Here is a 24,868-nt window from a genome sequence, read left to right on the forward strand (position 1 = left end):
GAGGGAATCTGTGAGTATGTGTGATGTTCATGAGCTGCAGTTGTTTTCCACAGAACAGAATGCGCACTTCCTTTAGCCCAGTACTTGGGGGTTTGTGTGTGGATCACAGCATTGACTCCATACAGAGTATGTGGTATACCTGCCTGCTAACGGCTGCCTTCTGCAGGAGGTACAATCCAGCTCACTGCCAACGGGTGGCAGACAGTGAAGGCTGCTCTGTGCTCTGTGCAAGACTGGTGTATTGCAGATCATTTGCAAGGTATGTGATATAAAAAACAACAAACTATATTCCTGATTGCTGCTCATGACAAAATAAAATGCAGGAGATGTAGGCCCATGTAGATGTTAACGATAAAAGCTGTTTCAGTACTTTTATCTTGGTAAAAAAATCAATACTGTACCATTTCCTGAGATTGGTTTCAAAGGGCTGTGCACTCGCTAATAGATATTGATGCACAATGTCACTTGAGCAACACATACACCAAAACCAAAACTCTTCTCCCCGCGTCACCGAGTGCACCATTTGCTCTGTCTTTGGCCTTTAGGCTAGAAGACTGAACACGACTACCAACAAGGAAAACTTTATCCCCGTGTCGCTGGAGCTACTCTGCTGAGGAGCATGCAGAGGCTTTCTAGCGCAGCCGTGGCCCCGGGAAACTGCCTACAACAGATTTGTTTCTTTGGGGGGAAACCCCCAAACATTATAATGGGAAAAGAAGTATTTAAGGTATGCTGTGAATCGTTCGGTCTTTGGCAAGAAAAGCCATGCACGTGGCTGACGGAGGCGATACTCCGACCTGTAGTGAGAAACGCTACCGAGTACAACTGTACTGATGGGAGCCTGTACCTGTGCAGGACGGATCCCGGGATCGAGGGGCCGGGCCCGCTACCCACCTGCAAGGGGCCCACGATGCCGGACCACCTCGTCCTACACCACAGATACCTTCCCTCAGGCGGCCCAGAGGCGATACCCCGTCCCCTCCTTCCGGGCCGGGCGCTGTGTCGCCAATCGCGGCAACTCGTCGCGCTCGGCACCGTCCCACAGCCAGCGACCCACCTCGCCCCGCGGGGAGCGGCAGAGCGCGGCCCCCCGAGCGAGGCAGGGAGGGCGGCGCAGGCATGCGCAGTGCGGGCGCCCTCTCACCCCGCTCAGCTATGCCAAGTATGTGCGCGGCGGAGCCGGGGCTGGGCGCGCGGAGCCACGCCGCCATGGGGGTGTGCGGCCCAGGGCTGCCGCCGCCGCGCAGGGGGGCTGCTGGCCTCCGTGGGCCGGCGGGCAGCGCCCGCTGAAGACGGCGGGGAGGCAGCACTCAGGCATGGCTGAACCGCTCCGCAGGACACTCTCCAAGCTGCGGGGCAGGAGGTCCCAGCGAGGGGCGGCCGCGGGCACCGGGCACCGCCACGGTGGGGTTTGCGCCCCGCAGGGTAAGTGCTTGCGGGTGGGGCTGGCCGGGACTCGGTCGCGGGGCTCCGGCTGCTCTCCTGCCCGTGGCCGCTCCTCCACCTGCCGGGCGCGGGTGGTGGGCAGCGCCGGAACGGCGGCGCGCGACCGTTTCCCTGCGGGGCGAGGGGAGCAAGGAGTCCTGGGGGGGCCGGGGATGCGCCGTGCCCGCGCTCCGGAGAGTCACGGGAAGGGGTCGGAGGTGGGCGCCGATCTTGTTTAGTACTTGAATTGGTCCTCAGCGGTAGCATCTTCACATCAGTAACAGCTCTTCTTCGCGGGAATAAAATTTTCGTGTTAAAATAAGAAACACTTGAATTTTCGCGACGACTTTGTGTGAATCTCTGCATATTTTCTTAGTGTTTGTCATTCTTTGGGTTTGGTTCGTTGATTGTTTGGGTGCGCTTGAAAGCTCACAAGTGTTTAATCTTGCTGTTCTTTCACTTAAATACCTAATTATTACGTTTTATAGTTTTGCTAGGAAACCTGGTGAAATAAGTGTGTTTAAATAGCAACCAGAAGAACTATGGACTGTTTGGTCCTTATACGGAGAGACTGGAAAAAGCGGTCTGAGCGGTGCACAGTATTACGTTGAAATATTTTATGTGCCTGCATAGTAGGCAGAATATCAATTTGAACCTCAAGTTGAGCTGAAATATCGAAGCTTTTGAGCGTATAAGTGTTGCTACCATAACTGTTTACCTTTAAATACTGATTTAATTTTTTTAATATAGTGGAAAGGCAAGGGAGCAACTGCATTTTTCTCTTTCTTCTTTGTCTGCTTCTTTTTCTCTTCTTTTTTTTTTTTTTTCTTTTTAAAATTGTTCTTCTTTTGAGAGAGAACCATTGTGATGGGCTGTATTTGTGTGGAGGACTGATCTGATTTTGAGCATCTTTTAAATCGAGTACTAGTAGAGTGCAGGCAAAAGTACTAATAGAGTGTAAGAAGCATTCTTCTGAATGAAACTTTGCTGTAGAACGAAAAGTACGTGCCTGACCTGTTTGTCGATGAAAGCGCTGTATTTATTTAAAATTGGCTCGTTAACTATAACAGCTAACGACGTTGGAAAGTTGCTCTGTGATACTGTGCCACTGGTTGTGCAGATACTTGCATGTGAAACAGTTTGTTACTGAAATAAACACAAGTATAAGGGCTTTCAGGATCGGGGCCAAGTTCGAATAAAGGGGAAGCAGTGCTTGCAAATACTGCTATCGGTTGCAAGAATTGCAGTTGGGAGATTGTACGTGTAAGTGCCGTTTGGATGAGATTCAGTGAACATTCACAGTCGCTGACCTCTGGCTGCACGTTGGCCGGTGGGGAGGTGGAGAAGGGGTAGTTTTGAATAGGTGTGATAGGTGGCGTGTCTGTGCAAGCAGCACCGGCATGTGCCGGAGCCGCTCGGTTATTAATGTTTCTGTGGTAAACTTTTGCAGATGACTTGTTATTGAGATGCTCAGATGGATGTTGAAAACAAAGCGGAGTTTGCTCTTCGTGTTTGCTGCTGCTGGGACTGAAGGGCAGCCTGAGGCTGGTGCCAGATGTGTCACTGGATGTATATTTAGGCACGCAGCACTTCTTAGGAGCCAAGCTGTTTTGGGAATTGTAGGCTGTTGTAACCAGTGCGGAAGGGCCTGCGTTTCTGCAGTGAAGCAGGAAGTAGTAGATATTTTTGTTCGTGGAAATACAGCTTTTGGATGCTCCATCTATTTATTTATGTCTCTGGAACAGGAACCACTCCTTGGGCTGTCCATGCAGAAGTGGAGGGCTTCGAGGTAGTTGTCACTGGCAGCAGGATGTCTGCCCAAGAAGCCCCTGATCCAAACTGACTTCTTGGAAATGTAGGCATAGCCTACCCACTGCAGATGAGTTCCCTGTCTGGTTGGCTAGTTCTTACATAAATAGTCACGTAAAGGGGAACTTTTACAATGACATGCATGCACTTCCAGGCTATAGGTGGGGGAAGGAGTACTTTTTGCAGTAAAGTCACTGAAACTTTGCCAGAGGTCTGTGTCTTGAGCCCTGCTTTCCCAATTTCATCAGATGCTCTTAACTGACTGACTGAGGCTTAAGTGTAACAAAGCAGTTAAGTGGAGGTGTGCACAATTTCCGCAATGAGCACAGTTGATTTTGTTAATTCTTTGAACCACATTAATTCTTCAAATCACGTTTGTATTGTAGTTTAGTTAAACAAGCAAACCTCACTTCAAAACAATCATGAAATGATGACTCTTTCATCAAATTAAACGGTGGTGTGTTAGATCTTATCAAAAACCTCTCCTGTCATTGATCTGCAGACCTAAAAGGAGATTTGAAAGGAAGGTGTTCAAGTGACAGTCTTTTTCCTGTCTCCACCGAACTTAGCTGGATTTACAGAGCTCTTCCCTGAGTCCCTTAGAGGTGTCTGTATTTTAACATCCATTATTGGTGTGTAAATCATTTTTTTCTGAGGATAATGTTCAAGCAATGTCCAATAGCTGCTTCTATCTAGAATTTCCAATTGCAGGGGGCTTTGAATGAAAACAAGGTGTCTTTTTTATGAGAACCTTTTACTCTCATTCAGTCTTAGTGGCTGTGCAAACTCTGTGTGGTTTGCTGCCTTCTGCACAAGAGTGTGAGGAGTATCTGACCTCTGTTTCTTGTTTTTAATTTGGTTGTGTTTGCAGCTTTCCTTCCAGTCTCAGCAAAGGGGCCACTGCTTGCTCGGGGGTGAAGTGCTCATTCCTTATGAGATCCCACCTCTCTGGACAGGTGTGCAGCTGCTGTGCCCTGAAGCCTGCCAGGGACATGGCACTGCTGCTCAGTGTGCTGCTTGAACCTGCTCTGACTAGGGGTCAAATGCATGGGGATTTCTTTTTTTATATAATTAAATGTTTGGTCACTGCTTTAAGGAAATTATTTCAAGTTTCGGGAGCAGTCACTGGAATTTGATTGAGTGTTGTGAAATTTCTGTTTCATTATGATATGTTTCATTGTATTTCCCATGTTTCAGGGGATGCTTCTATCTTAATTACAGGATAAAGCTTGTAAGAACAGTACTGTCTGGAGGTTTTTGTGCAAGATATCGCCTCACTTTTATTTATACATAAATCTAGAAGTGAATCTTTGGAGTTTTTTTGTGGCTTTTTAAGCACTACATTATACCAAATTATATTTCTTCATTGGCATAAGTAAACTGGAGAAATATTGGGTGGCAGCTTTTCAAACCAATTGTTTTTGAACTTGGCAGAAAACAGCCATTTCTATGTAAGTATCTGTGACCTTTCAGCAGGACTATCTCACTGCAGTTTCCCTAAATTGCATGGTGTTAAAAATACAGACAAGCAAACCTGACTCTTTATTATGTGCACATTCTGCTTCAACAGGCTGAAATCTAATTTTGCAATCACATCTACTTCTCTTTTGTCCTTTCTGATGAGGTCTAATGCAGATGTCACACAAAGGCATATATATTCTAAACATTTGTCTTTTCTTCTTTTTTTCCCCTTTTTTTCTGGGAACAGATTTAATAGAAAATGTTTACATAGCTTCAAGGAGCAGGAAGGAGCCCAGGTACCCCCAGGCCAGCGAGGTTCCTGAGCACAGGCTGCAGGTGAACAGCATTACTGTTTCCAAGAAACGCAGCTGGCTGCAGCAGAGCACCCACCAACCTCCTCCTCCTCCTCCTCCAGAAGAAAATGCCTGTAAAGAAACACATGGGGCTGTTATCCTGGTACCCAAATCTCCCATCCCACTGACTGAACCCACAGTGCCACAGGGTCCTTCTATACCACCAGTGGGGTGGGAGCGCCCTGCACGAAGCGGTCCTCCTGATGGTGTCCCGCCAAGCACCACAAGCCCTTCTGCACTGAGGAGTACTGCTTTGGACTTCAGTGAGGAAAACGATGCAGATGATGAAGGTGAAATATGGTACAATCCAATCCCTGAAGATGATGAGCCAGACTTGCTGAGAGTCTGCTCTTCTGCTGTGAATAGCCCTGTTGCTATGGGCTCCCCAACGGTCCAGTACAATCCCCACCCTGGGGGTGACTCTGGGATGGCGGTGGGTCTCCATGAGGGTGCCCCATGCTCCATGCAGAGTGTGGGGAGCAGTCGGATGGCTCATCCCAGTGAAGTGAGTCAGGCTGATGCCTTGCATCCTGGGGAGCACTTTCAGCAGCACCGGCAGAGGTTTGGCTCCAAAGCTCCAAGTATACCAGCAGTCGAGGACAATCCTGCCTTTAAGTGCCCTTCAGCAGGTAAGGGGGTTCAGGAATGTGAGTGTGTTATGTCCTCTATTTTCTTTTAAAGAAATAATAAACCCTTATGTCTCTCTTTTCTGTTTCTCCTCATTGTTGAGCAAATTTCTGGTAGAAATGCATGTCAGGGTCATTAAAAAATTGGGACTGATACCTCCTAAATGTAGAGCTGCACAGTTGTTTCTCAGTCATTTTGTTTGTTGTATGTCCAGGTGTGGTTGTCCTCTGTGGTCTTTGGCTCCCATGTTGCTGAAGAAGAAGGGTTTTACAAAGTGAACTTACTAGAGCCATGGTAATGTGAGGACGCACTGGGTTTCCACTGTTAGCTAGTGTCTAACCCTGGCTTTGGATTGCGGCCTTGAAGATACTATGTCTGCAGAAGTTTCTTTAACTTGCTGTCTGGGATTTTTTAATAATGACTTTTTGGAAGACCATATAAATGCTATTAATCACCTTGCTTTCTGTAATTGCTCTCTTGTTGGCTGCCTTGGGCTAATCTAATAGACAGCAAAGGAGTGGTTTTCACTTTCAGAATCCAGCCTCTTTGTTGTTATCTTTGGCTGAGTGATAGCCTCATTTCCAGAAGTCCATCAGTGTGTGAATTCAGCATCATATTAAAGATTTTTCCCAGAAAAAAACAAACAAAAATAAAACCACACCAAACAAAAGTAAGCAGGAAAAAAGCCCAGCACTTTCCAAAAAGGTATTATTTTTAAGTACTGCTTTAAGTGTCTTCTGTTATCTTGACCTTAACTCTAGTATCCTATTGAGAGTTAGAAGCAGTGTATGTAAAGTTCAGAAGACAGAGAATTCCAGTTCCTCTCTTTGCAGGAAGTTTGCTCTTTCTTTGCACTGATTTTAAGAGCCACTAACTCTGCCCAGCTCAGCAGAGAGGACCTGAAGCACCAGCATTGGAGCCCAGATGTGCATTGTCCTCTAGAGGAGCCCCCATCTGGGCTGCCCCCATCCACCCTTGCCATCCCAGCAGGCTTCTGGCCCTGTGTCCCTGGATGCCGGGAGCTGCTGTGCCTGGATTCCCAGCACAGAGATTGCTTCTAGGAACGGGGCTTGTTTTCAAAGGCACCAGGGCAACTGTTGTAAACAGCAGAAGGAAAAAAAGAGTCTTCTCTTCTGGGAGCTCGTATTTTGTTCTTTTGGTCAAAAATGCTGCAGAGATGAGCATGTTTTCAGTTGCAAAGTGTGTTAAAGTTATCATGCATTTATTTAGCAATGGCTGACTTTTAGAGCTGGATTAAATACTGCAAGACAGATAGAATGCCATGTTCTTAAGCAGATTTTTGTCATTGTTGGAGCTCTAGGTGCTTTGGAGAGGTCAGTAAACAAGGTGTGTCCTCCTGAAAGCTGTTTAACTCCTATTTCAGTGGTTAATCTCTCACTATATAGGTGACTTTTTCTTTTCTAAAAAAATTAATCCCATTATGCAAGAATAAAAAAGTCAAAATTGCTTTCATAGTGAATAAACATTTCTTTCTGACTGCAAAATTGCTCTTTTACAGTGTCTCATGGAACCAGGGAAAAAAGTGTTATGAATTTCTCCTGATTAGTTTGTTATACATTGAGTTAATGAAGGTGCTTTAAATGCAGCTCTCCTTTTGCATGTCTTGAATAGCTCTCACATTGAATAGATTAATTGATGATAAAGTGGATCCCCGCTGCTCAGTAATTTGCTTTATAATGGAGAAGTGGCTCAGTTCTTTTTAATCCATTTAAGGCATCTACAGTTATTTCCAGTCAAATTTAAAATGACAGTTCATCCATACAAAATTACTGTGTGAAAAACAACATGGCCTTTGACACTGTTTCCCCCAGAATTCTCATGGACAAGCTAGCTGTTCATGGCTTGGATGAGCACACACTCTGCTGGAGAAACCGTTGGCTGGGTGAACGGTTGCAAGTGGTGTTCCTCAGGGCTTAGTGTTGGGACCACTTCTGTTTAACATCTTTATTGATGACCTTGATGAAGACATAGAGTGTCATCAGTAAGTTTGCAGATGACACCAAGTGAGGTGGGAATGTTAATCTGCATGAGGGTAGGGAGGCTCTCCAGAGGGACTTGGATAGATTGGATCTATGGGCCAGTGTTAATGGAATGAGCTTCAACATGGCCAAATGCCAGGTCCTGAACTTGGGTCACAGCAACCCCAAGCAATGCTACAGGCTTGGGGAAGTGTGGCTGGAAAGCTGTCTAGCAGAAAGGGATCTGGGAGGTCTAATCAACAAGCAACTGAATAGGAGCAAGCAGTGTGCCCAGGTGGCCAAGAAAGCCAATGGCATCCTGGCTTGTGTTAGAAATGCTGTGTCCAGCAGGAGTTGGGAGGTGATTATCCCCTTGTACTCAGCTCTGGTGAGGCCACACCCCAAGTATTATGTTCAGTTGGGGACACCTCAATACAAGAGAGATGTGGAGGTGCTGGAGTGAGTGCGGAGGAGGGCAGTGAAGTTGGGGAAGGGCCTGGAGAATAAATCTTACAAAGAGCGACTGAAGGAGCTGGGGCTGTTAAGTCTGAAAAAGAGGAGGCTGAGAGGAGACCTCATTGCTGTCTACAAGTACCTGAAAGGATGTTGTGGAGAGGCTGGTGGTGGTCTCTTCTCACAGGTAATTAGTGATAGAACAAGAGAGAACAGCCTTAAGCTGCGACTGGGTAGGTTTAGACTGGACATTAGGAAAACTTTTCACAGAAAAGTGGTCAGGCATTGGAATGTGCTGCCCAGGGAGGTGGCTGAGTCACCAACCCTGGATGTGTTTTAAGGGTCATTTGGATGTGATGCTTGGGGATATGGCTTAGGGGGGGAACCTTGTAGAGTAGGGTTATTGGTTGGACTTGGTGATCCTGAGAGTCTCTTCCAACCTGAATGTTTCTGTGATTTCTGTGATGGTCAATTAGGACCTTGTTTGAATTACACAACTGCTATGAAATCCCTGTCTATGTTGTTAGAAAGCTGGGTACAGTTAACAGTAATGCCTGAGAAATAAGCAGTTACTGCTTTGGGGAAAAGTCTGCTTACTTTTCTTGTTGATATGGTTTTATATATGTCAATATTGGTTAGCATGTGAGCCTAAAGTATTAGATTTTGAGAAGCATGGATAGAATAATTTGGGACACTATAAAAGTCAATAAAATACATTAGTTGTTCATTTTGTCATTTGCTGTTTTCTTCTTTGGATAGTGGAATAATGTTTACCTTTAAAACTTTAAATGTTGCTGCCTTACTTGGATTTCCAGCCTCATAGAGAGAAAATGGTTGTGGATTTATTTATTTTTTTTTGAGAGTCTGTTAGATGGAAGATTAAGAAAAAAATCAGAATTGAGAGTCTTCCCAAACACAGTAACAAATAACTACTTCCTGTAAATGTTAGTGATAGAATGGATTGTAGTTGTAGAGATGCTAATTTACCCCATAGTCTTAATTTATACCATTAGTTCCTGGTGTTAATCTAGTTACTTTCTACAGTAAATTCCATTTATGTTAATAGGATTTGTCAGGCAACTCCTTAGCCAATAATTCTGGCCATGCTGGCTTTTGCAAAGAAACTGATTAAAAATGAGGCACCCCTGTAGCAGAGCTTGAGAAAATAATTAATGTGTTTTGTTTATAACAAGTACATAAAAGGTAAGAGTAAGACAGTAGCTTGGTTTTCAGTAATGTAGCCAGCTTATGCTCTTAAGTCTTCAGGAGAAGTGTTTTAAGTGGTGAAGGACCCTGGAGGCTGTTTTTAATATATCTCCTTTTCACAGGCAAGATGGTTACAGTTGGAAAATAGCAGTATTTTAATTCAGTATGAAAAATTATATATAGGTTTTTGCATGTATAAAATGTTAAAGCAAATTTTCTTTGCAGCTGTTTAAGACTGAACTCTTAACTGGATGTTTCTATAGATGTGTGCATCACCAGCAAAATGCTGAGGAAAAACACCCCTTTGTAATTTCAGCTCCTGCAGCATTTACAGCATGGAGCTCTGAACTGTGCCTTCTGAAGAATTTGTAATCTTTTTGCTTTTGGGGAGGATTACTGTAGGGATTAGTGTCTGCCTCATCAGTGGAATCATCACACATGTGTCTATCTCAGAGACATCCCAAGAGGACTTGTGCAGGTTGCCAGGATATACATGTGTTAGCTGCCTGTATGGAAAGTCGTGGTAAGAATCACCATAAGCGGATTTCAGTGTTGTGGGAAGTGAAGATTGATACTATGTTCTCACTTAGCCTAAATACATGCCAGCTCGAGCTGTGACCACTGTCCTGGATTTCAATTATACCTTTGGGGGCCAATGAGGGCACATACTTTGCATGCTTAGATGTTGCAAATAAGCTTCCAGCAGTATACATACACTGAGCAGAAAATCCTATCTACCAGTTTCCTTCCATACCTTCCATACAAGTACTATTAGCTTAATTATTTTATTTTTTTTCCAGGTGGAAGACACTTTGTGATTTAACAGGTTTCCAAGTGCAAGGAACTTTGGTTTTGTGGGGCAGAAAGGCATTCATGCAAAATATTTGCATGATGTTTGAGATACCAGAATGGTTTGGGGGAGCTGTGGCAGAAAAGTCCCTCTATTCCCTCTTTCTCCTGCAGAGCTGAAGCTAGTTTGTCAGTGGGCTTTTGAGGAGTTTGTGCATGTGCTTTTAAAGTTTGAGGGCTTATTCATGCATGTGTCTTTGATCCATGGGGTGACAACGCCATAAAGACCTACTGTTGAGAAGAGGCAAAAGCATGTAGCAGCTGTGGAGTGGAAGCAGTTAGTTTAAAATAGCTATTGCCTTTTGCAGTTTCTGATTTGTACCAAGTTACTGTTTATCCTCTGACTGGGGAAAGAGGGGCAAAGCCACTTTTCATGACATGAAAAGCACAGCAAGAGGAATGCAGCCCAAACAAGGCAGTGCTTGGCGTCAGCCATGGTACCGCCACTTGCTTTTGGGGTAGTGCCAGCATGTGAACAGAGCTGAGTGATTTACTTGCATCACAGAATCACTGATGTTTAAAATATCTGCAACTAAGTCATGTTTGTAGATACTGGACTCTAAGTCTGGTCAGATATCTAAAGTGCTGTTATATGTCCTTGTTCCTCTCTCTAATGAGATACTGCTGTCATGGATGCTCTGAGGATCGCTGACATGATGGAGAGCAGGCGGTAGTCAGCCCCTTCTTCTCTTGGCTTGCACAAGCCTTGTGAGGGTTATACTGTGATTCCTTCCCATTTTAATCTAAAGCAATTTAGTTTATATCTTTTGCTCCTGTTAAAGTGTTCCCTGGGTTGATGGGTTTATCACAGCCTAATTCATGTCAGTGCACTTATTATTTGAAGAAAGAAAACTATCTTACAGAGTTCTTAAAGAGTTTGGTGGTTTTCACCATTCCTTGACTCTAAAGTGGAAAGAAGAAAAAAAGATTCTAAAATTTATTTCCATAATTGAGATGTTACTTAGAAATAATTTCATTCTATCCCAAATTCAAAATGTTCTTTATTCATTTTTAGTTGGTTTTTCTTTCTTAGTTGCTGATGTGTATAGAGGTCCTGCTTTCCTTCTATCTTAATCAAAGCTGCTTGAGCGAGTTGTTCGTCATTGGAATGTGCTGCCCAGGGAGGTGGTGGAGTCACCATCCCTGGAGGTATTCAAGAGGAGATTGGACGTGGCACTTGGTGCCATGGTCTAGTCATGAGGTCTGTCGAGACAGGTTGGACTTGATGATCCTTGGGGTCTCTTCCAACCTTAGTTATACTGTGATACTGTAATTTGGTATAGCATGAATTCTTCTTTCAATGCAATTTAAAGTTCTACTCTGAAGTTTTATATCAGAACAAGTCTGGAACTACTGAAACATAATTTGCAAGGTCTCTTCCAACCTGGTTAATTCTATTCTATTCAAGAAAGTTGACACCTTTGACATCAGTAGAGCTGTGCCATTTATGCCATCTGAGGGTCCCGATCAGTATTTCTTGTGGATTCCAGCACAAAAACAGTGGCACTTTTCTACTGACCTGTTGTTTGCCACAAGAACACTTTTGAGATATTTAGTCTTTTCTGGGTTTACTTGCTGCTTTTTAGTTTTTAATGTATTTTCCCAATATACCCTTGGGCTGATTTTTAGAACTAATAATAAAGCATGAAAATACAGGCAGAAGGGAAACTTTGGTTTTGAAAGTTATAACCACTTAGTGTAAGCTGTATTTTGTTTTTCTCTTTTCTAAACAAAATTGCATAGATCTTCAGCACTCGTGCCATTATTCTAGAAAGATGCCTTCATTGTTAGATGTAGTTTACTTATCAAGTATGCCTGGAGAATGGTAGGGAAAATTACCTATCAGGTTGAGTTTGGTGGCAACTCATTATTTCTGTTACCCCATACTAATGGCCATGTGATACTTCCATAGTTTGCTGCAGTAAGAAACTGATCGTTTTGTGACTTATTCATTCACCTAAAAATGCTGTCCTCCCAAAAAATTACAGGTTTTCTGAGAAACTTTACAGGAACTCAGCCTACCTTAAGCCATGAGCAATGTTATATGTATAATAATCAAATGTGCCTGTAAAATACCATGTGTTGCTGGTAGGGGGTATGGCGGTGCCATGTGTGCCCAAGAAGATGTAAAGTGTTAAGCAGGGTCAGACCAGCATTTTTACCATGCTGGATTACTGCTTGTACTGACAGAGCCTGAGTTGGAAGTGCTTAAGGTAGTTTGAACCCTTTCTTCCCTTGGGGTATGGTTTGTAATCACCAGCCTGCTCAGCCAAGAGGATGGTGGCAATTGCCTCACGGACACCTGGAGGGATAGGGTGGGAGGAAAGGGGGTATGGGTCACAAAGCACTATGAGCTGTTCATATCTCTCCAGTTATGTCTCTTTGGTCAAGAAAAGGCTTTGTCCTTTCATGCAGCCATCTCACTGAGCAAAGCAAAAGGTGACTTTACTAGCAGTAAAATTACATGAGTATTTTCACTTAGAGCCACTTTTCTATTCCTTAAGAAACCAACAGTGGTTCTTGCTAGCAATAACCATCCCATTCACTCATCACTTCCCAGATTTCAGCAAAGGTGCTCATGTAGCCTTGCCCATGCAGGCTAGGGTACTATGGAGCCCTTAAGCATGCTAACCCTTTACTAGTCAAGCTGATGGAAGCAGTCATTTGTGATGTGAAGTCACTTAGACTTGGGTTGTGTTGTCATTCTAAAGCTGGAATTTTTTTCTGCATTACTCGTACTGCTAAAGCTTCTGGAAAGCACAAGGTAAATGTAGTAAAGACCGCATATCACAGAACAGTCACAGCTGAAAAGGAACTCAGAAGGTCATCCTGTCCTCCATTTGATGGGAAAAGGAGCCTAGATAAGATTAGCTAGCACCCTTTCCAGTCACATCTGGAAAACCTCCAGTGATGGGGACTGTACTGTGCCCTTGGGGATGTTTGAGTGATTGAGTGTTCTCACTGTTAAAAATTACTAAACTATACACACACATATGTATATAGTCAGCTGTATACATAAAACTGATGATCCTCTTGTAGCCCTGGTAGTCATTTACATAACACATCTCTTATGTTTTATCTCCTCCTACCATCCTTCCATATGGCTGTTTTAAAAGTTTAACTATTGAGGTGGGATGTGTAGTGCCAGAATGAGTGGGGACGGGGACAGTGAAGAGCTTGTTTGCAGCATGGCCTCGTAACCTGGTAAAAGGGACAAGGTACAGCTCAGTTCCTCTAGCACCATTGTGAGAAAGCGGCACCAGATTTCTAGGCTGGGAAGTGAAGTGTTACTGGCCTGTGGTACAGCTCCTTTTGCAGCTTGTGCAGAGCTGTGTCATGTACACTCTTTAAAATTGCGTGCATACCTCAGCACATTGCTGGCTTTAGTGGAACAACATGTGGCTCAGTGCTGATGGGAATACCATCCTGCATAATACTCGACTGTTAAGTTTCTTCCAGCCGCATATTTCCTTTTAACTGTTTGGTGCTGAACACAGCAGAAGTTGGACACATAAAAGTCAGGGTGTTAGATTGACTCTTCAGTTTTAATGAGCTGAGGGGAGTTTAATTTGCTGGCTTGCTTTTCCAAGCCTGTGCCAGAGGCTTTCGACGGAAGGGGAAGATTAATGTTAGCGGGCGGCAGTATGGCACTGATTGCTGTGGAGCGCTCCAGGCCAGCCCACCAGTGGGACCGTGCGGTGATTTGCAGTACAAGGGAAGGCTTTGTCCCCTTTTATCGAACACCACATTTCTAACTAGCTGCTTGCCAGAAAAGCACAGCAGGCGTGCTAGAAATAGCCCTTCCCCTGCAAGGGGGAACTACTTCCATCAGATCCAGGGCTAAATGAATTTTCCTCTGTTCCTCCGGAAAACAGATTCTGTGTGTTATTCTTCATAACTGAAACTTTCTTTCATAAAAATATTCTTTTAAGCAACTACCTGCAAAAGTTACTAAAGCCAAACTTCTGTTGGAAATAGAGCTAGTCTTTTTAGGGTGTTTCTGGGGAGAAAAGTCAGAATCACAACAAATCACTTTGGTCAGACCAGATAGCCTGATTTAACTGTTTAGGCTGAGTGAAGTTTAAAAGGTAAGTTACAGTTAAATGGCAAAAATCAATTTTGGTGAGTGGGGGATGTGTAAAAAAATCACTAGCTGTGTGGTGTTTTGGACTTGAAGTGAGTAGTTTAGAATTGAAGTACTAAGACTTTGAGAAACCTGTAAGAGAAACCTCTCTTAAAGTGTGATTTGTTTAAAATCTTATGAAAAACAACACTTTTGTCTGTCTTGCATCCACCTTGCCAGCCAGGGAATATAGAAAGTGTTTGAGTCTCTGTGAGCTGCTTGGGCTAATTGCACCACACAGGGTTAGCATGCTTAGGGGCTCCAAAGTACCCCAGCCTGCACGGGCAAGGCTACACAAGTGCCTTTGCTAAAATTTGAGAAGTGATGAGTGAATGGGGTGGTTATTGCTAGCAAGATTTCTTGATTTCTCAAGGGATAGAAAAGTGGCTTTAAGTGAAAATACTCATGTAATTTTACTGCTGTCATTGTGGCTTCAGTTCCCTTCTTGCGTGCTTCATTAACTCGTGTAAATTCATTGCCTGTTCTACAGTCATTACTGCCTCATACTGGTGAAAGTGAAAAAAGCCTAAGCTATAATTTGATTTGGAATGGCTTGAGTATTGGACCATGAGGTGAAGCACAGATTCCTGACTGTGTGCAGTACTGGCTTATGTCCAATAGTGTTCTTTAACTAATTGTATTTACTGCAAAATTGAAGGTGTCTCTTTCATTTTCCCTCTTTAGCATCAATGTCTGCTGGGATCATCCTTTTTTGTTTGTTTGTGGGGTCTTTTGGGTACCTTGAAAGATGGGTGGTTTTCCATGAGGAGATTGCTTGGGAACCGTATCACTTTAAGCCTTGTCATAGGATCATTGTGCCAGGAAAGATGGAAAGTTGCTGGCAGGAATAAGACAGTGCAGGATGCAGCTTTTGGGAGGAATAAATCTTCCTTGTATTCATCTTCCTCTGTCCTGCCATGAAAAGGAGGAGCTGAGAGAGATGGAAGAAAAGGTGTGAGACACTGCCTGTGTCTATGTAGGGGGCATTTAGGGCTCTTTGGGATAATAGAAGGACATGCACAAGAGAGTAGCCATATTCTTTACTAGAGACAAGTGTCTTTCCCCTAGACCTAAGAGGAGTGGGCAGCACTGATGTGTTGGCTACGTAGTTAACTGCTTCATAGACATTTATTATTTATCATAGTAGAGTGCTTTCCCATTTAAGATTGGTTTTGTTGCACCTATGCCCCAAGAGCACAGCCAAGTGTGCTTGTGTGGGCAATACAGCTCAAGTGGATCAAACCGAGTGCAGCAGGTGAGATGGCTCACTTGTTTATTTGTAGGTTCTTGTCCTTTTGTCTCCATAATGTGGAACAAATCTGGCTTTTGACTCTGAACTGACAAATTAGGCTGGAGAAGTCAACAGAGCACAGCTTCATGGTTGCTGGAGAACTGAGTGATGAATGAGTGGTCGTTGTCTGAATTGTTTGTCAAGTTACAACAAATCAATGTGTTTTCTCCTAGTTAAAGATTTTTTTTTTCATTGCTGTGAAAGTTACTAAGCTGTTTGAAAAACTTTATTAATTCTCTTTTTTTCTAAAGGGTCTGGAGTTGTACTTGCACACAAGGCTGATATACCCTCAACAGAGGTTTCTCCTCCAAGTCCCAGTCCTCTGAAAAAAAGTGGATCAATCAACTGGCCTTTCCCTGATAGAATTAAGTCTCCCAGGACTGTGAGGAAGCTTTCCATGAAAATGAAAAAACTGCCAGAGCTGAGCAGGAAGCTGAGTGTCAAGGGAACATCAAGCCATACTAGTTCAGATAATCCTCCTTCCCAGCAGAAAGGTAGCTGTCGAGATACAAGCCATACAGTGTCTTTGCCGTCTTCTGGAAACTCAAGCACAGCTGCCAGCAGGAACGTAATAAGCCGTTACCATCTCGACAGCAGTGTGTCATCACAACACACCTACAAAAAGAAAAGCTCAAGGAGCTCCAAATCCTTCAGCAAAGGTGGTTACCTCAGCGATGGTGACTCTCCTGAACTTATATCAAAATCAGGTAAACATGGACATGAAACCAAATGTGGGAAAGGAAAGGAGAGCCTTCCGAGTAACAGTGGTAAAACTGAAATAGATATCGATGCTTTCAGACACTACAACTTTTCTGATCAACCAAAGTGCTCTCAGTACATCTCTGGACTCATGTGCATCCACTTTTATGGTGCTGAAGACTTGAAACCACCAAGAATAGATTCAAAAGATGTCTTTTGTGCAATACAGATTGACTCAGTAAACAAAGCAAGAACAGCCCTGCTTACATGCAGGACAACCTTTCTAGATATGGACCACACGTTTAACATAGAAATTGAAAATGCTCAGCACTTAAAGCTGGTGGTGTTCAGCTGGGAACCCACCCCAAGGAAAAATCGGGTGTGTTGTCATGGAACTGTGGCTCTTCCCACTCTCTTCCGAGTGACAAAGACACATCAGCTGGCTGTCAAGCTGGAACCAAGGGGGCTTATTTATGTCAAGCTGTCACTCATGGAGCAATGGGAAAACTCGCTTGATGACCTTGATGCAGGTCAAGAGCCCGTGATGTTTGGGGTGGATGCTCGAAAAGTTGTAGAGAAGGAAAATGTGGGCTTGATGGTGCCACTTTTGATGCAGAAATGCATTCTGGAGATTGAGAAGAGAGGCTGTCAGGTACTGTGCATGTTTTAATCAGTATCATTAATATTTCTGTGTTGGGATAGTTGTTGTTGCAGAGTGTGAGCAGGGGAAGGGGAAATTAAAAACACTTTTACATGTCTTTACATCTTTTTGTTTGTTTGTTTGTTTTGTTTTGTTTTTTTCCCCTCTACTAGTCCTGTTTGGTGCACACTAGGCATTGCAATATGAGAAGAATAGCAGGACTGTGTGACATTAGTGCTTCTGACTTGTCCTTTGTAAATGAGATGTACATTTGCTCACAGGAGATTCTCACAATAGGATTGGGATTAGTGAGATGAACCTGCAGCCCCCAGCAATGCAGAGTCTCCCTCAAAAAGCAGAGATGAGATGAGAACTTGAAAATGCCTGAATCCTGAGACACTGATCACTCCATATGGACATGTATCTACATGTAAAAATGTTCTCTCTTACCCAAGACTGAGATGCTTTGTGCAGTGACACGAAGTGGCAAGGACAGGTTTTCTGACAAAACTTTACTTTCCTGTGTGCAGTCTTAGGGCAGCATGCCCAAGACTTGTCTGTGTGTCACTTTGTGCACAGGAGGAGACACTTGAGGGGCTGAATTAGTCCTCATGCTACTGCTCCTTGCCTTTCTTTGAGTTGTTTTTAGAATTAGGACAGGAGATGAATGCTGTAAAGCATCAGTGCATAGTGTCTTCTCTTCATCCTAATACAGTTTACTGGTTAATGTAACCTAATGGACAAAAATATGTATGAGAAACAAGGCATGGAAACAAATCACCAGTTATGGATGCTAGATGAGAAGTCTGTTGGGAAGGACTATGCACAGTCCTAAGGTCACATGTTCCTGTTGGCAATTAATTTGAAACTGTTTGAGAGACTCTTGCACGGTCTTCCACAGCATGTGTGAGCCCTTGGTTTCCTTTACACCTGTTGTTGCTTAGAAGTAGTCACACCTACCACTGTTACTATTTGAAATTGCTGACAGGCTGGATGTAGTTCCAGGTGCTGGAGATTAACTCTGTGATTTATAACCTAGGTCATAAAATATATAGAGAGATGGTACTTCTGTGTAATTGCTTTGCTGGAAGATACTACTGATAATAACTGTATGATTCTTACTGTGAATGCTTCTACTAACGTTAGGCAAATAAGTGGAAGAGTTTTATTTTTCCAATGTATATATCCCCATGGTTTCAGCATTTTATTTTGGGCTTATTAGCACCTAGTCATGCAAATGATATTGGGTAATCAAGGCAACACTGGTAATGAAGTGATCGGAGTCTGAATTGTCTGAATGTACCTGGTGCTTTTGAGCATGAAATCTAATTTGTGTATTTGCACAGGGAGAACCAAAAGTGCAAAATACACTGTTCTTGTTTTAACCATATGTTTGTCTGACATTTTTTACTGCCTTATGGACTGCTGTCACGGTGTAAGATCTCCATGAGTATTTCAGATGCAGCATTAGAAAACTAAGTTTAGAAGTTTAAGTCTTAGGCAAATACTAGATTGTAGTCAGCTTTGAGAAGAAGAGAGTGCAAATTCCATTGGGTAACTTTCAATTTATTTAAACAGGAATTCATATATGAACAGACAAATACTCTTGTTTGGAAACCTAGATTGATGTGATTGAAGTCAGTACAAAGTCAGGATATTAAAATTTGATTTTTGTTGTCTCTTGAGTCCATGATAGTTTTGGACTCAAAATTCCCTGCTCAGTGCAGCTGCCTACAAAGTTCACAGTATCGCCAAAGTTGGAAGAGACCTCGAGGATCATCGAGTCCAACCTGTCATCACAAACCTCATGACTAGACCATGGCACCAAGTGCCACATCCAATCTCCTCTTGAAGACCTCGAGGGATGGTGACTCCACCACCTCCCCAGGCAGCCCATTCCAATGACTAATGACTCTCTCGGTGAAGAACTTTCTCCTCACCTTGAGCCTAAACTTCCCCTGGCGCAGCTTGAGACTGTGTCCCCTTGTTCTGGTGCTGGTTGCCTGGGAGAAGAGACCAACCCCTTCCTGGCTACAACCACCTTTCAGGTAGTTGTAGAGGGCAATGAGGTCCCCCCTGAGCCTCCTCTTCTCCAGGCTAAACAACCCCAGTTCCCTCAGCCTCTCCTCACAGGGCTTGTGCTCAAGGCCGCTCACCAGCCTTGTAGAATAATAATAATAATAATATCATCAGTACGTTTCAGACTTAGTTCCTTAAGGTCACAGGAGTGCTTTGTATAAATGGTGTTGATGAAAATGGAAAGTCAATAATGATGAAATGCAAAATCTGAGTGCATGAGAGCACACGATTCAACAAGTAAATTTGATCCAAGATTATGAGTTACATTCCTATCATCTGGAGTAATCCCTCTTTTGTATAAAACTTCTCAGATAATTTGAAACATGTGGAAGTCAGCATCTTGTTGTCTTTAAGACAGCATATTTGTAGGTCTAATCCATCATTTTCTTGAAACTCTGGTTACTGGTATAAAATTTTAATTTTATTTATAACTTGTAGGAATTTTTTTGTTTCAGTTTTTCTAAACTGGTTTATAGCATTTATTATTTTTAGTAGGTTGTATGATTTCTTTTTTTTTCCCCCTGCTTATGATTGACTTTATTTTGGTATACTGCAGTTTTGTCTACATAAAGATCAAAATCCTTTCCTTCCTTTCTTTCTGCTGAATCATAGAATCATTTTGGGTGGAAAAGACCTCTAAGGTTATTGAATACAACCATTATCTACCTACCAAGTCTGGTGCTAAACCATGTCCCTTAGCACCACATCTATGCATCAAGTTCCAGTTCTATCTTGTATGATTAAACAGTTATACTAGGTAGGGGGGGAAAGGTGACCTGAGTGAGTAGAATAAGAAGAGATGTTTAATCTGTATTTCTTTGTTTCCCAAGTTTGAATGAAAGCAAAGCACTGAATGATTCCAACTTAAAGCTCATGTTCTGTCAATAAAACACTGCTCAGCACGTTCACTGTTATGGAAGATACTGGTGTCATTCATTTGCTACTTCACAGCCCCAACTCTGTCTCTTGTGAAATGTTTGATGCTGCACATGACCATTTGATGGTCATGGTTTGTGCTGTTTCAGTTTCCTTAATATACATTTCCTAGCAGTTGTTTTTTGTTGCATTTCCCAGATAAGACCTAGCTGAGGATGCCCCTGCTCACTGCAGAGGGGCTTGCACTAGATGACCTTCAGAGGTCCCTTCCAACCCAGACTGTTCTATGATTACTCGACTATTAGTCCTGCCTGCAGGAAAATGACTGATGTGAGGCTGCTGTTTTTGCTTCTAGGTGGTGGGACTGTATCGGCTTTGCGGCTCAGCAGCAGTTAAGAAAGAGCTTCGAGAGGCATTTGAGAAAGACAGCAAGGCTGTTACGCTCTGTGAAAGCCGGTACCCAGATATTAATGTCATAACAGGTAATACATTTGCTTGCTTTTTGGTGTTTTTTAATGTGGAATTGTACTGTGCCCCTAATGTGCCTTTTAAAAGGTGAAATTGTGCTCTGTACTAGTTTTCAGTTGTCATTTGGCAAACTGTTAACTGCTGGTTTGTATGTCTAAAGGTTAGGTGAGAAGGAATGCAGAAACCTTGAGATTGTGTAGATATGAAGCAATGGCGATTTGGAGGGAGGAGGGTATGGAAGGAGCTGCTTTCATAACTGCTCTAATACAGGGAGAAGTGGAAGAGTCTAAAATGATCTGATGTCCCCAGAGCTGGTTAAAACACTGTTGTTGGTTTGTATTGCAGCAGAAAAATTTGGTTATAGTCAGGCACATCTGCCATGCTGGTTGCTCTACAACACATGATCCAAGGGCTGTGCCAGATCAACCTGTTGTCCTCCCTTTATGTTGGAGATTGCAGGATTTTTGGAAACAGATTTTCTGTCATCTTGTGCAGGCTAGTTATTGCTGCTTATTTTAAAATGTAATTAAGTATCATTCTCCTGCTGTCTGGAGTAGTCCTCTACTTGCTGTCACGCAGCAAGCTCCTGGAAGAGGTGAGGAGAACTGGGAGTACAGCAACAGAAGGTTTTAGGAAGCCTGTCTGCATCTGTATCAGCTCATTACATGAATGTCTTGACAGGCATTGCATTGCACAGCTGAAGTAAGTTGTTGAGGATTTTTTGTTGTTGTTGTTTGCTTAAAAGAGAAACAGTTTTATAACTGTTGGTACTTGTTATGTAAGTCAAAGTTGATCTAATTTCAGGCATCACTGAGTAAAGCAATTGCCCTAGGAAATTAGTTAAAAGCTTTCATTTCCTACCTATCCAGGGGTGGAAAATGTAATAGAAGTAGTCAGTGTATAAATTTTTTGTGCCAACGCCCTTTCTGTAACATCCAAAATCCAGCTGTATGGGACAGTTCTACCCTGTTTGGTAGTTCCTTTCAGTGTATTAGGAATTAATCTTGTTCATTACAGTTTACAAAGTGACACTTAAGGGGCTAAATAAACTTTTTAGTTCAGAATGTGCAGTTAGTCACTTAATCGTCCTTACCTTGGCTGGTTTCATTGAGTTCAGTGTTGCTCACAATACTGCTTTCTCAGGAGTGAAAACTTGTGTTTATAGTTCACTCCAATTGGATATACCCTCTATGAAGAGGGTTGAGGGAGAATATTTCCCATATTTGCAGTTCTAAGTCTGATGGGCATGATTTGTGCTTTTATCAGCCAAAACATGTGGTTAGTAAATTATGAATCCTCACCATAAAGCTTGGATGATTTGAAGTGCTCCCTAGTGTCCTTCTTGAAATGGAGAAGGAGCATTGCTATTCAAAAAAGATGAAAAAGACCTTTTTTTCCTGACAACTCTCCAAAGACCCAAGAGTGAACATTCAATCATTAAATCTTGACTGAGAAATGCTCTTAGGATTGGCCCAGGCTTACACATAATTAAGGATGTTCATGGCTCAAACTGAAGCGTGCAGCAAGTTTTCAGAGCTGACCAGTAGTCATCTTGTTGCATCTTGCCTCTTTGCATCCATGTGAATTTATGTCTCTACATAAAGCATGCAATACTGTTAACAGCCCAGTGGGTCAGAAAAATCAGGAATTAATGAAGTGGATGGCAACTTCTGCTCGCTATCTGAATTTGTTGTGTGTGACTGTGTCAAGGGGAATGTGCTGGTGGCTGGCAGCAGCAGGAAGCGTAGATTCGTGGAAAAAAAAATAACAGCAGCCTCTTACTAGGCTAATTTGGCTGAGTGAATAGCTAAAGGATTTAGAAAGGTCAAGGAGCATTCATGGCTCCCAAACTATCTTGTTATTCAGGGCTAAACAGGAGAAAGTTGTTTGACAGGTGGTAGTCCTGTGACTGTGGATGCTATTACAGAAATTCCTACTAAATGATTATTAATAGATGGTTGTGAGTGTTTCAACAGTGTAAGCTGATTTGATTATGAGATACTACTTCCTACTGTAAGCTGATACCAATTTCAACCTCTACCTCCAAAAAAAGCACAACTGAAACAAAGATCCCAATAAAAGGCAGCATCTCCTGCTAGAGTTTTTCTCATGGAAAAAGGAGAATGTCACAAACCGTGTTCTGCTGCACCAGCCTCTACCACTTTTGTCTCGTAATGGAACACAAGCCTCTAAAATCTGGGGAAGAAATAAAATTTGGTGGAAAAGGAGGAATGGGAGTAAGTTACTAAACAAAAACTAGCCACGTAAGTGGGGCAGTAATGAGAGTGGCATATTCTTCTTTTCTTCTTCTTCTTTCTTGTTTTCTTTTTTTTTCTTTAACCCCCCAAAAAAATAACAAAAAGCAGGCACCAAACCGCCAGAGGGGATATGTTTTCAGGAAAATATCTGGAGAGTTGATGGTTGTTTACATATTTTATGTTGCTGATGGCACATTCCCATTTTAAGCGCAGGGTGAGCTGATAGGTGCTGTGCGGTGATGTGCAGAGGCAGGAGTTTTGCCTGGCTGCCCCATGCCTTAGGCCTATCAGCTCCAGGGGGTGATGCTGGTTAGTTAGTGCTGCTCGTTTGCCATGGCCTCAATAGCTTCATTAGGTGCAGTATCCTTTTTAAAATAACAATGTGTGCAGATGGAAGCCAGTTCTTAACTGCATCCTGCACGTCAGCGTGGCTGCAGAGGGGAAGATGTTGACTTTCATTCCATACGTTTGGGTTTTTTTCCTCATAATGAAGCCTGCTACTGTACAGTCCAGTTAACAGCTAGGTTATAAAGGCTGAGTTTTGGTGAGCTGTTGATTTGTTAAATAGCACAGTGTGGTGTTGTTTGCAGTGACTTGGGGTTTTACAAGGCTGAGTACATATCTTCCCCCTTTCCAACTTTGTCTGTTTATAAGACAGGCTGCTTTGTTGATTGCAGTAACTGCTTTCAAAAATGTAGGGTTTTTTTTCAGTTCACTATTTCTTCTTGAAGTATTTAAAGTCCTAGCTAAAATGAGATTTCTAAGAGCCCTTTCCTTGCCTCTCCATCACCCTAGTCAGGGCTCTGCTCACCTTGTACCTGGTGCACCTGCTCTTGCGCACACAGCAGCCCGTGCATGCACACCTCTTCTCTGGAGATGGTGCACCTTTCTAGCCTGATGTCAGTCCTTTGTGATGAGCTGCCTTTCATGAGCTTGGAGAAGTGCTGGTGCTGGTGCCCCCAGCCTTGGGACATCACATAAATACCTCCTGCCTCTTAGCTGATGTTGTGGGGAGTCCTCATGTGCCCATGGTTTACTGTGCCCTTTTGCTGTTGTCCTCTCATCTCTCCCAAGTGCAAGGCTTGCCACTGACATGGAAGATTTTCTTACAGGACAGGTGAAATTGATGATCCATACTGCTCCTCAAAATCACTGGAAAGTGAATCTGCAGCATGTTAAAAGCAACTGTTCTTGTGTCTCTTGTGAAAGGTGTCCTAAAGGATTATCTACGAGAGCTACCCTCTCCCCTGATAACCAAGCAGCTCTATGAAGCAGTGTTGGTAGCCATGGTGAAAAACCCCTTGAAAATGACAGCTAACGGTTGTGAAAATGACCCAAGTGACTCTGAGCATGCTGCAGCCCTTCTGGATTGCTTGCCAGATGTTGAGAAGGTGAGCAGTTTTATCAGGTTCAAGTTAATTGCATGCTTCCAAAAGCAAAGCAGCATGTTCACACTGGATATAAAATGTGTCGAAATGTGTACAACTGTTTCCTGACTTAACATTCCGCTTGGATTTTTGGTGCTCCACGACTTTGAAAATGCTTCCATAGCGTGATTGATTGGAGAGTCTGAACTGCTGGGTTTGTTGTAGCTTGCATTTTACATTACCTCTGTAAAACTGAATGAAAAACTGCGATCACTACTTTACATTGGTAGGTGGAAGTTTTTTCCTGTGTGGTGTCCTCCTTTGTTTTTGTGGAGCTCTCAGATGTGTGTACCACAATTACATGGGCAAATGCTTTCCTTCTTCCTCAGTATGTGCAATGAAGCCTTTGCTGTACTGTGCAGTGCAGTATTGCTGTGTGATGTTACCTGCCAAACTCACCTCTGTAGAAAACCAGTTAGCCCATTTCTGGGCAGGGAGAGAAGGATAAAGTGGCCTGCACAGTGCCTGGAAGTTACCTGAAAGCTTGTTCTAATGCTGAGGTCATCTTGAGGGTTTGTTGGGGTTTTTTACATTTTATAATGTACCTGTATTATCCGTGCTGCTTCTGCAGCTTCTTTCCACTCTCTGATGTCTCTTTTCCACTGTGAGAAAACTCATCCCTGTAAAATTTCAGATCAGGAAGGAAACAAGCTGAATTTTACCAGGAAGTCTGCCTTAACTCGTTGGTGCTGTCATAGTCTAATAGAACTTTTCTAGTTCAACATTTAGACATTCTATTGACAAAATATAGCTATCAGCCTTGGTGTTATTCCTCTGGAGCACTGATGTTAAGATGTCAACTGCACCTTCATCTACTGTTTTGTTTCCTGAGCAGTATTCTGTTG

At 43.1% G+C, this 24,868-nt stretch overlaps 1 protein-coding gene across 1 annotated transcript in view; it reads left to right on the top strand.

The window, feature by feature from the left end:
• The first annotated feature begins 1,187 nt into the window (after positions 1–1,187).
• The window catches only part of SYDE2 (synapse defective Rho GTPase homolog 2), a 29,962-nt gene continuing 6,281 nt past the window's right edge, over positions 1,188–24,868 (top strand). The window contains exons 1-5 of the mRNA XM_054165286.1: positions 1,188–1,425; positions 4,943–5,677; positions 15,828–16,927; positions 20,226–20,352; positions 23,806–23,987. Coding sequence (XP_054021261.1) covers positions 1,317–1,425; positions 4,943–5,677; positions 15,828–16,927; positions 20,226–20,352; positions 23,806–23,987 — 2,253 coding nt within the window. The 5' untranslated portion in view covers positions 1,188–1,316. The remainder of the gene's footprint in view (positions 1,426–4,942; positions 5,678–15,827; positions 16,928–20,225; positions 20,353–23,805; positions 23,988–24,868) is intronic.

This window comes from Dryobates pubescens, chromosome 11, assembly GCF_014839835.1.
Source record: "Dryobates pubescens isolate bDryPub1 chromosome 11, bDryPub1.pri, whole genome shotgun sequence".
In the NCBI taxonomy this organism is placed as follows: domain Eukaryota; kingdom Metazoa; phylum Chordata; class Aves; order Piciformes; family Picidae; genus Dryobates; species Dryobates pubescens.